This window comes from Scyliorhinus torazame, chromosome 12 (assembly GCF_047496885.1).
Source record: "Scyliorhinus torazame isolate Kashiwa2021f chromosome 12, sScyTor2.1, whole genome shotgun sequence".
NCBI lineage: Eukaryota > Metazoa > Chordata > Chondrichthyes > Carcharhiniformes > Scyliorhinidae > Scyliorhinus > Scyliorhinus torazame.
Window position 1 is genome coordinate 57,418,318 of NC_092718.1, and position 13,692 is coordinate 57,432,009.

Here is a 13,692-nt window from a genome sequence, read left to right on the forward strand (position 1 = left end):
AATCTACCTGTATATCCTGGAATGGTCCTGCGCGAGCAGGAGCTCTTAATTGAGGCATTGATGTTATAGGTCCCAAGTTATTCTTTTAACAGGTTACACAACGGTTTGATACTAATTGTGCATGTTTGTTGAATCCTTTACCACACCAACATCTATGGAATCGATCCATCATTTGTTGAGGCGATGGATGTCCACATGAATGAATTTGTTGTGCGAAGAAAGGCATTTGTGATTGTGGTGCCACTGGTTTATCAGTTTGAACTTGTCTCCAAATATTGTCATCATACAGCTGAACACCTGATTCTAATCATATACATTTTTCTTCCTTTGTACAATCATGTTGCATTTCACGTAAATCCTGTAATAAGCTGGTTACTCCCAATTTGTAAATGTGATTGAATTCCATATGCCATTGGGAGGCAGCTTCCCTTGCTGCTTGGTCTGCAAGAGCATTTCCTCTTGCTTCCATAGTGTCCTCATGAGTATGGGCTTTACATTTTAGAACTGATACTTCTTTTGGTAAGGCCATAGCTTCTAGAAGATCTCGTACTTCCTTTCCATTCCGGATAGGTTTACCTGCTGTTGTGAGAAATCCTCTTTGTGGTAGTATGTATTAGGGGTCATGTGGGACTGTGAAGCCGTGATGCCATTGGCTGACAGATCCCGGGTCCTGGTTGGCTGTTGGTCTCTAGCTCCGCCCTGAAGGCGGAGTATGAGAACCAGGAGTTCTCCCCGCAGCTCCAGTCTGTTGCTGAACTGCGGGGAACAAGTCACGCTTAATAAAGCCTCATCGACTTCATCTCTATTCGTCTCTCGTAAGTCATTGTGCGCTACAATTTATTAAGCGTGACTTGTTCCCTGTAGATATTTTCAGGCCGGATAGAGCGCACCTGATCAAGGCTTCCCGTCCCTTTGAACGCCTCAGTCTGGATTTCAAAGGGCCCCTCCCCTCCACCGACCGCAACACATACTTCCTGAACGTGGTGGACGAGTACTCTCGTTTCCCTTTCGCCATCCCCTGCCCCGACATGACAGCGGCCACAGTTATTAAAGCCCTTAGCACCATATTCACACTGTTCGGTTGCCCCGCATATATCGATAGCGACAGGGGGTCCTCCTTCATGAGTGACGAGCTGCGCCAGTTCCTGCTCAGCAAGGGTATAGCCTCGAGCAGGACGACCAGCTACAACCCCCGGGGGAACGGGCAAGTAGAGAGGGAGAACGGCACGGTCTGGAAGACCGTCCTACTGGCCCTACGGTCCAGGGAACTCCCAGTTTCACGGTGGCAGGAGGTCCTCCCGGATGCTCTCCACTCCATCCGGTCGCTGCTGTGTACCACCACTAATCAAATGCCTCATGAGCGCCTCCTTGTCTTCCCCAGGAAGTCCTCCTCCGGAACGTCACTGCCGACCTGGCTGGCGACCCCAGGACCCACCTTGCTCCGGAAACATGTGCGGGCGCACAAGTCGGACCCGTTGGTCGAGAGGGTTCACCTCCTCCACGCGAACCCGCAGTACGCCTACGTGGCGTACCCCGACGGCCGACAGGACACGATCTCCCTGCGAGACCTGGCGCCCGCCGGCAACACGCACACCCCCCCCGACACTGTTCACCCCCTCCCTGCCACCGGCGCACCCAGCGACCGCCCCCTTCCCGGGAGGATTGGTCCTCCTCCCATGTCCGACCAGGAGTGAAGCAGAAGCAGACACCGTAAAGCTCCCGGAGACGACAACGCTGGAACAAGCACCGGCACCACCACCGGGGCTGAGGCGATCAACAAGGAAGACCAGACCGCCCGCTCGACTCGTGGCATCGGTGTAACACAAGAATGTTGTGGGACTATAACGAGAAGGTTCTGTTCCTCTTACGAATATTGTAAATAGTTCACAAACCCTGTACATAGCCCAGTGTAGGGCAAAGTGTAGAGCACTGTAATGACATGCAAAAAGTTTTTTTCCTCCCAGGACCAGCCTTGTAAACCCCTACCACCATGCGAAGCACCATCCCGCCGGGTTCATTTTTAACAAGGGGTGAATGTGGTGGTATGCATTCGGGGTCATGTGGGACTGTGAAGCCGTGATGCCATTGGCTGACAGATCCCGGGTCCTGGTTGGCTGTTGATCTCTAGCTCCGCCCTGAAGGCGGAGTATAAGAACCAGGAGTTCTCCCCGCAGCTCCAGTCTGTTGCTGAACTGCGGGGAACAAGTCACGCTTAATAAAGCCTCATCGACTTCATCTCTATTCGTCTCTCATAAGTCATTGTGCGCTACACTCTTTTTCTCCACAGATGACCAAAATCATGTGCTACTCCAAAACCATATCTGGAGTCAGTATAGATGTTAGCAGTTTTATCTTTTGCCACATGACATGCTTCTGTTAGTGCCTTTAATTCGGCCTGCTGAGCTGATGTACCTGGGGGCAAACTTCCTTCAGCTAAAACTTCGTATGGGCTTGTGACTGCCCACCCAGCTTTTCTGATACCCTTGTCAATAAAAGAGGAACCATCAGTGAATAGGACTAAATCTGGGTTCTGTAGCGGCTCTTCTTCTACTAAGCGCACTTCTTCCATTTCCTCTGTTATTTTCACACAGTCATGCCCTTCTACCTCCCCTCCCTTTTGTTCCTCAGGAAGCGGGAGCAAAGATGATGGGTTTACAGGACTGGCTCTGTGAAAATATAGGTTGGGAGCTTCCAAAACTGCTGTCCATCTAGTCCATCTAGCTGATGTAACTTGTGATACTCTGTTCGTGGATAAGAGGGAATGGATGAATGTGGACATTTAATGGTTAACTTTTGGTCTAGGACAAGGCCTGAGGCCTGATGTTGCCATTACAGCTCGACATGTGGCTTCCATGGCACATAAACAACTGCCAAATGCTAGTACCACATTGTCAAGTTTAATGGATTAGTATCCAACCAGTCTTAACTAATCGCCATGTTCCTGGGCTAGTACTGCAGTCATGCAACCATCTTTTTCATGAACAAACATGGTAAAAGGTTTTCCGTTGTTTGGAATACCCAAGGCTGGTGCTGAACACAGGGCATTTCTCAAATTTAGAAATTATTGCTTTTGTTCTGAATTGAGTTTAACTGTGTCTTTTGATTTCCGGTTTCCTTTTAAAAGATCATTCAGTGGCTGAGCTAACTGAGTGTAAGAATCAATCCAATTTCTGTTAAAATTACACAGTCCCAAAAAATATCTCACTTCCTGAACAGTTGAGGGTTCTTTAGCGGCTTTGATGGCAGCCGTTCTGTTCTGAGTAAGTTCCCTTTTGCCTTTGGATATTTTCTGACCTAAGTAGATAACTTCTTCCTGGGAAATTTGTGCTTTGGCAAAGCTAGCTTTTTGACCATTATCACTGAGATGGTTCAGGACCACCCGTAGATCTTTCTCATGATCATCTTTATTGATGGAGGCTCTCAGAACGGCATCTACATACTGGATAATGGTGGAAGGCAGATCAGGTAGTTGCCTGAGATGATTCTGTAGAGCCATGTGGTAAACAGTTGGGCTATTGTGAAAACCTTGCGGTAGTCTAGTCCATGTGTACTGTTGCTGATTAACGGTAAAAGCAAACCATGGTTGTACATCCTTAGTTAGTGGTACTGACCAGAAACCATTTGCCATATCAATGACTGAAAACCATTGAAGGTCAGGTGTTAAAGAGTTAAAGATCATAGATGGATCTGCCACTAAAGGAGCTTTTCTGACAATGAATTGATTTGCTCTTCAATAGTCAATAGTAAGGCGCCATGTGCCAATAGCCTTTTTTACAGGCCATACAGGGCTGTTTGATGAGCTGTGAATGCGCACTAAAATACCCCTTTCTTCAAGTTGTTCTATTGGAGGTAGAATGCCTTGAATTGAAGTTTTGTTAATGGGGTATTGATTGGTACAAGGTGGAGTGGATTCCATGAAAGTGACTGGTTCCATTTTTAAAAGGCCACAATCATTTTTGTCATTTGCCCAAATTGGGTGATTTTGTATTTCGTCTTTTTTGATGTGTCTAATGGACCAGGTGATTTTCCATTATGAAAATTAAGTGAAGAATTTAGTTGAGATAAGATGCCCATACCCAGAAGTGCTTGTGTTACCGGACCTACCCAAATTGACGCCATCAGTTAATGTGGTCCAAATTCTAACAGCAGTAGATCAGTCTGTCGGAGGGTAAAAGAATCTCCTCCTGCAGCAAAAGCGTTAATTTTTCCTGCAGTTAGGGGAAATAAAGCAGCATAGGTTTGAGTAACACAGGTAAGTTCAGCAAAGTGTCAAAAAGAAAATCGATATGAAAACCTCCCACTCTTAGCGAAATATATAGTCCATCCTTTTTATGTTCCAAAAGTGCATGTAGAGAAATATGGAAAGAATCACCAAGAGTGGGGTCCATTAGTTTTTTGAAGAATCAAACATAGAACACCTTTGCGCTGGAGTGAAGCTGTTCAACATTTCATTCATGTCATTGTCGTCATCGCGTGCTTCCCTACGTGGGAACGGCTGGGAACGTCTAGAATCCCTCTACGCAAGTCTGGGTGTGTCTTGTTGGAACGTAACTCTAGGTGTGTCTTGTCTGTGCGTGTTACGTGATTGGCCAGTCTGGCCATGGGGCGGAAACGTATTGAAGGAGTCATTGGACACGTCACTATCATTTCTTGACTCGAGTCGTTGTTTATAATAACATGACACCATCCAATGCCCTAGGTTACCACAAAAAAGACAGCATGGAAGTTTCTTATGTGATTTTAATGGAGCAAGGGTGCATGCGGAACCCGATGGGGAGGTTGTAGTTACTGCTGATACCCCTGCAGGGGCTGCAGCAGCTGCTGCTGGAGCAGCGGGTAACACAGGCTGAATTTGAACAGCCGCAGTGTTATAGTTTGTCTGGTTATGCATACCGCGATGTATCTGAATGCATCGGTCAACTGTTTCGCGATATGTATCAGCTGTGGCCCAATTTGGTAAAATCAGATTCAAAGCAGATATTTCAGGTTTAATACCGGCTACTAAAGACGTTTTAATTGGACCTAAAGTGCTTGTATCCCAAGTGTCAGTCTCATTTTGGAGTTTCATTCCTGAATGTTCTATCCAGACATGTAAAAATCTGTCTTCGAAATCCTGTATATCTTCAGTATGTTTTTGAATGCAAGATGTAATTTTAGACCAATCGGTTCTAGGAGGGCGAAATTTTAATAGCCAATTTTTGACTGCTAGCCAACTAGCTTCTAAATTCTGCAAATCATCCCCAAGGGCAACTTCTACTTCTTCTCCAAGAGTTACACTGTCACGAGTGGCTACCATAATAGACAGAATTTGTACTCCATCTAATGGGTGGAGATGATAAATGGATTGCAATCTGTGAAGTTGTTCCCATGTGGTCAAACCACCCCTTTTTAGGTGTTGAAGATCTTTAGACCATCTGTCAATTTTTTCAGGGTCTGCGACCTCATGTACCCAATGATGGCCAAATACAGTTTTAGTGGTTGTCAAATCGTTTTCTTTTATTTCTTTACTTCCAATTTTAACCCGTTTGCATCGTAAAGGGACTAATCAAATTACTTTTGTATTTTGCATTCTGGGAACGCATATTTCATCACTTTCTTCATCTGAGTCAATTGGCAAATGAAAATTAGGTTTTGATTTATTACTAACACTTGATCTTGGCTGTGGAACTTCAGCTGTTTGTTGAATTGGAGCTGTTTGTTGAACTAGAATTGTTTGAGGAACTGGAATTGTTTGGGGAACTGGAATTGGCTGTGAGATTGAATTTGGAAGTGAAACTGGAGTTGGAACTATGTTGCTCAGAGTACTTCCTCTAGCTTCAGAACTAACATTCTCATTTGTGCTTTGATTCAAATTATGAGCTGCAAGATTGACTGTCAAGATTTTGCAGTGTCCCTTTAAATTGCTCATTTCACCTTCCAAAACACATCTTTCCTCGACTAACTGACAATTTTGACGTCTTGGGCGGGATTCTTCGACCCCCCGCCGGGTCGGAGAATCGCCGGGGGCTGGCGTGAATCCCGCCCCCGCCGTGTCCCGAAGTCTCCGCCACCAGAGATTCGGCGGGGGTGGGAATCACGTTCGCCGGTCGACGGTGGCGGGAATCGCACCGTGTCGGTCGGCGGGCCCACCCCCCGCCGATTCTCCGGCCCGCGATGGGCCGAAGTCCCGCTGCTGGAATGCCTGTCCCGCCAGCGTGGATTAAACCACCTTTTGAACGGCGGGACAAGGCGGCGCGGGCAGGCTCCAGGGTCCTGGGGGGGCGCGGGGCGATCTGGCTCTGGGGGGTGCCCCCACGGTGGCCTGGCCCACGATCGGCGCCCACCGTGCCGTGGGGGCACTCTTTTTCTTCCGACTTCACATGGTCTTCACTATGGCAGAGGTGGAAGAGACCCCCTCCGCTGCGCATGCGCGGGGATGACGTCAGCAGCCGCTGACGCTCCCGCACATGTGCCGACCCACGTTGCCCAGCAAAAACCTTTTGGCCCCGGCTGGCGTGGCGCCAAAGGCCTTTCCCGCCAGCTGGTGGAGCGGAAACCGCTCCGGCGCAGGCCTAGCCCCTCAAGGTGAGGGCTTGGCCCCTAAAGGTGTGGAGACACCCGCACCTTTGGGGCGGCCCGACGCCGGAGTGGTTCCCGCCACTCCATTATAGTGTAGATGGGCTTTAGAGTGGTTTCACAGGTCGGCCCAACATCGAGGCCCAAAGGGCCTGTACTGCGCTGTAATGTTCTATTACGCCGGAACCCCCCGTCCCGCCGGGTAGGGGGGAATCCCGCCTCTGATTTCATCAGTTTCTGTTTGTAACTGTTGGTATTTGGACTCTGATTCATTATTTTACGTTGTAATTCACCAATTTGAAATGATTGTTGTTGAATTTTAAAGGTTTCATTTTCCAATAATGTTTTAATCTGATCACATTGTTCAAGTTTAGATCTTGCGTCTCGTAATTCTTCAACAACTGCGGCTAGTTGGTCTTCAGTGGACTTAAGGTCATGATCGCTTTTAGTTTTTGCGATTATCTCCTGCTGTCTGCGAAGCTGTGCCATTATTGCAAAGACCATTTCACACGTTTTCTTCTATTTAAGCATGTGGTTTTCCCCCATGCCTTCTTGATATTATCAAGGGACCACTGCCCTTTGGGGATATCATATTTGGATTCAATTTTTGTGGCTACTTCAGACAGTCCAAATTGTCTACAAACCAAAGATCTAAGATCACCCAATATATCGTCAATAGAGACATCCGGTACAGCGCGACCTCCCTTGGACATTGTGGGAAGTAGTTCTCTACCATTTGAAGGTCCAAAATCTATTTTAGAAGTCATGTCCGCCATAAACTCAGCCTTACACCCAATGTTTTGGTTGTCAACTATGTTTATGTGCTATCTTTGTACACAACTGCGACTATTCACTATTCAGTCCTGTTTTATTTTAGTTTCTACGACCGGCACCCGATTGAATAACACAGACTGTAAAAAGGTCCTTTCTCGGGGTCGAAGCACTGCTTGATGCGGCTTTAAGACTTTTAATGGGTAAAAAATATGTTTCTTACCCTAGTCTTAGCCATTTTTCTTTGGGTCTTCCGTCCTTCTGGGCTTCCATTAACGGTACGATCTTTCGTCTTCCGATGTCCTCCAATTCTCCCCGATCGTCCCCGACGCGTTCCGATGTTTTCCGATCCTCTCCGATTTTGTCCGATTTCCGTCTCTGCACTCCTCCCCTTTTGCCGATCTGCGCCAAATTGATGAGATCTACCATGTGGAATTAGTGCGGTCTTGCGACACTAAAAGTCAGTAGAAATTTGAGTTAAACTTCTCGGATGCAAACAAGAATCTTTATTGCCTCTATTTGATTACAATTAGGAGAAACTTAAATCTATTCTCAATAAAGTCCGGCTAACAAAAGGACTTAAAGAGAAGTAACTTGTACACAATTTAACTTTCAAAATAATACAGAAATGGTTTCTTGCTTGCAGCAAAACAGCTTGCATTTACTTCAAGAGTTAGAGTGGAAAAGTGAAAATATGAAAAATAGAGATAGCGAATAGTTTAGATCAAAGTATAGAATGATCCTGGATAAAGATAGCCATACGGACCATCATGTTTATAGGAAACCTTATCTGTCCTGAGCCATCTATCTACACCTCTATGTCGTCCTAATTGGTTTGGGTTAGAATAAAATGTATTTGATTCGACGGTTAGCTGTCAATCCTTAATGCGCAACATAAGTTCTGAATGTTTCATGTTTGAATATTTGTGTATGTTATGGAATGCGATTCTGTGCTATTATCAAGACTAGTTTCCACTGGTTTTCTGTTGACTTCACTTTAGTGCCTTCATGTTGCTATGGTGTCTGCTTCGTCCTTGATCAAATTACTGGTACAGCTCAGGTCTTAATGTCAAACTGTCTTTGAAAATATGTTTGTTAGAACAATAGCTTTTTCATCTTTGCTTAGTAAAAATGTTGTTTTAATCTCCAATAAGTTTAGTCATGTGTCAGGCTTTTTGTGTCTCTGTTGAAGCTATGTGTTTTATCATGACCCGAGGTTATGAGTGCTGAAATCCTCAATTTAAAATGGGTATTAAAACTGGGGCTTAATATTTACACTAAATAGCCTTTGTTTACCTATCAGATCTATCTGAAAATAGTCGATTCCTATCACGAGTGTCGCGGGATTAACCAACCTTGTCGCGTCACCGAATCAGGTGCAATGAGGTCATTCGATGCCCAAGATCATGGCGGATCTGGTTGTGGTCTCAGTTATACTTTGTCATCTTCCCCCATACCCCTTAGATCCCTTGTCCCTAGATCCCAAGATTCCTTGCTCTCTTATCTATCAAAAATCTACCTAACTCAGCTTTGAATCAATTCAATAACTCAGCCTCCATTGCTTTCTAAGGAAGAGATCCCCACAGATTAATGACTCTCTGGGAGAAAATCTTTCTCCTCATCTCTGACTTATTCTTAAACTGTGTCCTCCAGTTCTAGTCTCTCCCGCACCATCCCTCCCCCTTCCCCCCACCGCCAACAATTATCCACCCAGTCAAGTCCCCTCAGGTATGTTTCAATAAGATCACCTCTCATTCTTCTAAACTCCAACTGGTATATGTCCAACCTGATTTTATTTTCTCTATGTGTTTCTTCTTTGTTGGTATTTTTCCTAACCTGAACAGCTACCTAAACAGCATCTGGAGGGCAGGTCCATGTCATAATGAAGATATATTGCACTCAATCATTAGCTGCCTTCACAAAGGAAATTTGCAAGTCACTTTTGTAATTCATACCTGGGATATACATATAATCCACTGTTTAAATAAATTAGATTGCCTCGTGTGACACTCGGATGTATTTTTTCATAAATCGCTGTTGACAGGTAGGATTCTCCAGCCTCCCAGTCGTGTGTATCTTGGCAGCTGGAGGTGGCCCACCATTCGCTGGCAGTGGAATTCTCTGCTCCAGTTTCTGTCAATGTAAATTCCCATACAAGACACCCATGCCGCTAGGAAACCCATGGGCAGGGGTGCACTGCCGGCGGGACCGGAAAGTTCCGGCCTGCACCCCTAAATCATGCATCAGAATAATAAAGATATTTAGTTATGCTTAAAATTATTTAAAACTGACTTCAAAATAAAACTGTACATCTAATTCCTAAAGGCAGAGGGATAACAAGGCTGACCGCTAGTGCCAGTGAACTCAACTGTCAGAAATGGTTCAGAAAACCTTGAGACTCTTCAGTCTGGAGAGGAGTCTCAATTTGAAGGCACTTCTGATTGGCAACGCCTTCCTCTAAGCGATCTGAGAGCTTCAGTCTCCCCTCACCTCTCCTCCACGCCCACAACACTGAGGCCGCCCCATTCCTCCTCTCCCTGGGTCCCCTAATACTTACCTGAACTGTGGTCCTGGGAATGGGGTCAGGCATGGCGCTGCAGTACCTCTTCTGGCCACTGCAGCGCTGTGCCTGGAGGGGTTGGAGGGCTGTCGTCCAATCTGAAGTTCCGCCTACTGACAGTCAACGTTCAACTGAGTGTAAAATGGCAATGGGCCAGTCCCATCCCCACTGACTCTCAGGATGATGGGTGCAAAGCGCTCATCATACTGAAATTCAAATTAAGAACCTATGGTGCAAAATGGAACATGGAGTCCAAAACATTGTTTCAAGTAAGATTGCAACTGAGACACAGGGTGACAGAGGTATAAATGATAAAATGCAACTCAAAACATGCCAAGAAGCAGAAAGAATGATTTAACCCTCGCACCAATTACTGCAGTGCATAGTGAGATCAAAGATTCAGGTAATTTGAGAGGCAGTTGTTGTTGGATGTTGTGAGGGGATGATTGGAAGTTCATGGGTAAGAGTGCGCTAGATAGGTGGAATGGTGGGGAAATGGTGAGTGAAAGTTTCTCTGCAAAGATATGCTAGTTTGGTTAAATGGTCTGAGGTGGGAGAGATTGGATGTTGCTGAGGATGAATGTATTAGCTAGGCTGAGTGATGTAGGAGGTGTAGGTTTCTACGGAAAGGTGTGCGAGATGTGTTGAATTTTGTGGAATGGGGTAATTATATGGCAGGATATGTGTTTATTAACTCAAATTCTGTGGGTTAGAGATATTCTTTTGGAAGGATGTGCTCAGCAGCTTGAATGGTCGCCCTCATTTGGACTTCCGTTTGTGCTTTTGCAGGATATTACTCCTTGATTCTGCAAGACTTCAGATCCAGAATGTCACAAGCCAGGATACTGGTCTTTATGGATGTATAGTAACCAGTGAACTTGGAACAGATATCGAAACCTCATTACTATTATATTCAGGTATGTTGAAATTCATAATTGGGGAAATTGAAATTCTAACTTAAAAATCATTTTCCACAATTATAGAACAAAAAATGTGATATATATTTTTCCAAATATTCAAAGGAAATTGTTAATTCTATTTATTACATCAATACAAAATTTATGTATGCTATTTCTATGACCACTTTATCAAATTCTTAGTTAATCAAATTTTGCCATTTCATAGTGAGGAAAAAGCCAATTTTGTGTGATCGTGAAATTGTAAACTCGTCTTTTATTACACCAATAAGGGGTATTAACAAAAATATTTCCCTAATGTAAACAGCACGTTATAATTTCTGGTTAGGTTAGAATATATTTTATTGAGGTAGGAATTTCAGCCCCCCCCCCACCACTACCAAAGAGCTGCTGGCCAATTAGATCTCTTTCCCAGCAGCTCCACTAGGAGCAGTGGCTACCGCTGGGACTGCAGGCAGCCCCGAAAGGTGAGCAGCATGGAGCCTGGACTTATAGGTAAATCTGTGGTCTTGCTGCGGCTAAGCGTGCAGGTCCTGGTGAGGATCGGGGGTGGGGAGGTGGGGGTTATGGGGGGGTCCTTGATATCGATAGAGTGTGGAAGCGGGGAAATGTGGGAGTGGGTGAAGTATTTGGGTAGGGGATGCCTCCATCGAGCACTGTGTGCCCAAGCAGAAGGCAGTTCTCCTGCCTCCTGCTGTCCCCAACCTGGACACAAGGCTCACCAGGTTTTACTGGGCAGCCTAGAGATTTGATACCAAATCTCTAGGCTGCCCAGTAAAACTCTCAACAGTGGTGCAAGGGAAGCTTTTAAGTCATGAGGGTGAACGGGTAGGTGGTGGGCACAATGCTGCTGCATGGTGTCCCATTTTATCTATCCACTCCTCGCCAGCAAGCTCATCCCCTAAGGGGAGAGTGAGATTTTGCCCAAAGTGGGAAAGGATGCAAAGGAGAGCCGGGTCAGAAGAGTGCAACATCGGACTGAATGAGATTACAGATCTAGGGTGATACAAGAACGCAAGGAAATTTGTAGATGAAGTCAAGGATTGTGAAATTGAAGAATGCGACCGATAGGGAACCACTGGAGGTTGCAAGGGCAGACCGACGTTTACTCACTTCCAAAACACTCGCATGACAACTGAAAGGTGTAATATGTCTTTTAAGGAATAGCAGCATGACATCACTAGAAGGGCTGTGTGTCATGCGATCCAGTTTTAGTTCCACCTTTGCCTGTGAGCAGAACCCAGCATAGTTCTGATGCTTAAGTCGTCAAAGCTTTTCTGCACAGTCAGTATGCTGCTTTCCCAACACTCTCCGGCGCTTTGACCTTGTTGCGGTCTGACTAAAACATCGAGGATCTTCTGCAGCTGTTCACTATGTCATACTTAATCTTGCTGCCGTTCTCATTGACCACCGCTGAACACATGGGAAAATTTACACAAAGGTAGAAAGCATGAAGAAGTCAGCAGCAGAGCTGTGCTGGGTTCTGCTCACAGGCAAAAGGAAAACTAAAACCAGATCTAGATAGGTCTTGCTCCTATCCCCTAAAGGCATATTGCAAAAAAAGTGATAACATTCATTTTTTTCAGAATAATTCATTCTTGAAAGTTTCTATTCATTCCATCATTAAATGTCCTGATAGACACTATGTGGCTCTGAAGAATTCAAGCTGCAGTAAAGACCATTCTACAAGCATTTACTACAGGGGTATGGGACTGTGGCACGCAGGACAGAATTGGACAGTATATAATTCATAAAGGGCAGGACACAGCATGCCAGCAAGTGGAACATTGGAACGATGAAGTGGAAAAGGCATGGATAAGCATTTTGACAGGGGTGGGGAGAGTTGTGGGGGACAAAATGAACGGCTTTGTTGATGGAAAGAATGCATGCAGTTGTATTTGCAATAACCTATATAAACAAGTGTGTAGTAATCTTGGCTGAAAGCTTAAGTATGGCTTGTTATAACAGTCATGGCAGAAAACTGTTCTCCCATTGCAGATTATTAGCTGCAATAAATTGTAATCTTATGTCACTTACGATGATGGATAATAGGACCAGGAATCTTGCCAACTGACGCAATCTAATTTATTGTCCACAGGATGACTCAAAAAAAATTCATTAGCATCTAGAGTTTTTCTCACAATCCTGATGGGAAAAAGTCTGCGATACAAATCCGATTGTCTGATACGTCTGCATGGCTGCGAAAAGTCAGCAGAGCAGAAACAAAGATAGCCATCAACCTATGAGTAGTTCTTTCTGGTTCAGTGCAGGCAGCGTCTATAGAAAGGGACAGAAACAGGGCAGAATTATAACCATTGTGTGCAGCTCCCAATAACAGACAGGGAGTGGGATGGGGGAAGAGGTACGGGTTTTGGAGATATTACATGCTTGGGAACGAGAATTTAGGGCTGACCCCAGGTCTGCTGGGGTTCGACTGCATGCCACCCCAAACCCCAAACTAATGTTGGGAGTTGGCCTCCCTCCATCTGCTGGAGATTTTTGAAGTAGCTCCTGGGCTAGCTTGGGGATTGATCAATAAGCCCAGAGGGGATCACTTACCTTTCCATTTTGCTCTATAAGAGCGTTATCAATCAAATCCATTTTTCTTTTAATCTTCGTCTCTCCGGTGCCCCAGTTTCAGATGTTAAGTGCTATTCCTAGTTACGGCAGCACAGTCGGTCTTGTGCCATTGCTGCGAAGGACCAGATGCAGGCCCGTCCAGTCTGACTAGAGAGAAGCGGCTCTGTTTCCTCAATTTAAGGTCGGATAGGCATCTTTTGCTTCAGCTCTTGCTCCACTGCTCTATCACCATGGGAGAATGGACTGGAATATTCAGGTCACTGATTTAGAGGTAAATATTTGGGGTAATTACAAGCTAATTCTTCAATG

At 45.3% G+C, this 13,692-nt stretch overlaps 1 protein-coding gene across 1 annotated transcript in view; it reads left to right on the plus strand.

Annotated features, from left to right (window-relative positions):
• The window catches only part of adamtsl3 (ADAMTS-like 3), an 869,253-nt gene that overhangs the window by 766,355 nt on the left and 89,206 nt on the right, over positions 1-13,692 (plus strand). Inside the window, 1 exon segment of the mRNA XM_072468743.1 lies at positions 10,676-10,803. Coding sequence (XP_072324844.1) covers positions 10,676-10,803 — 128 coding nt within the window.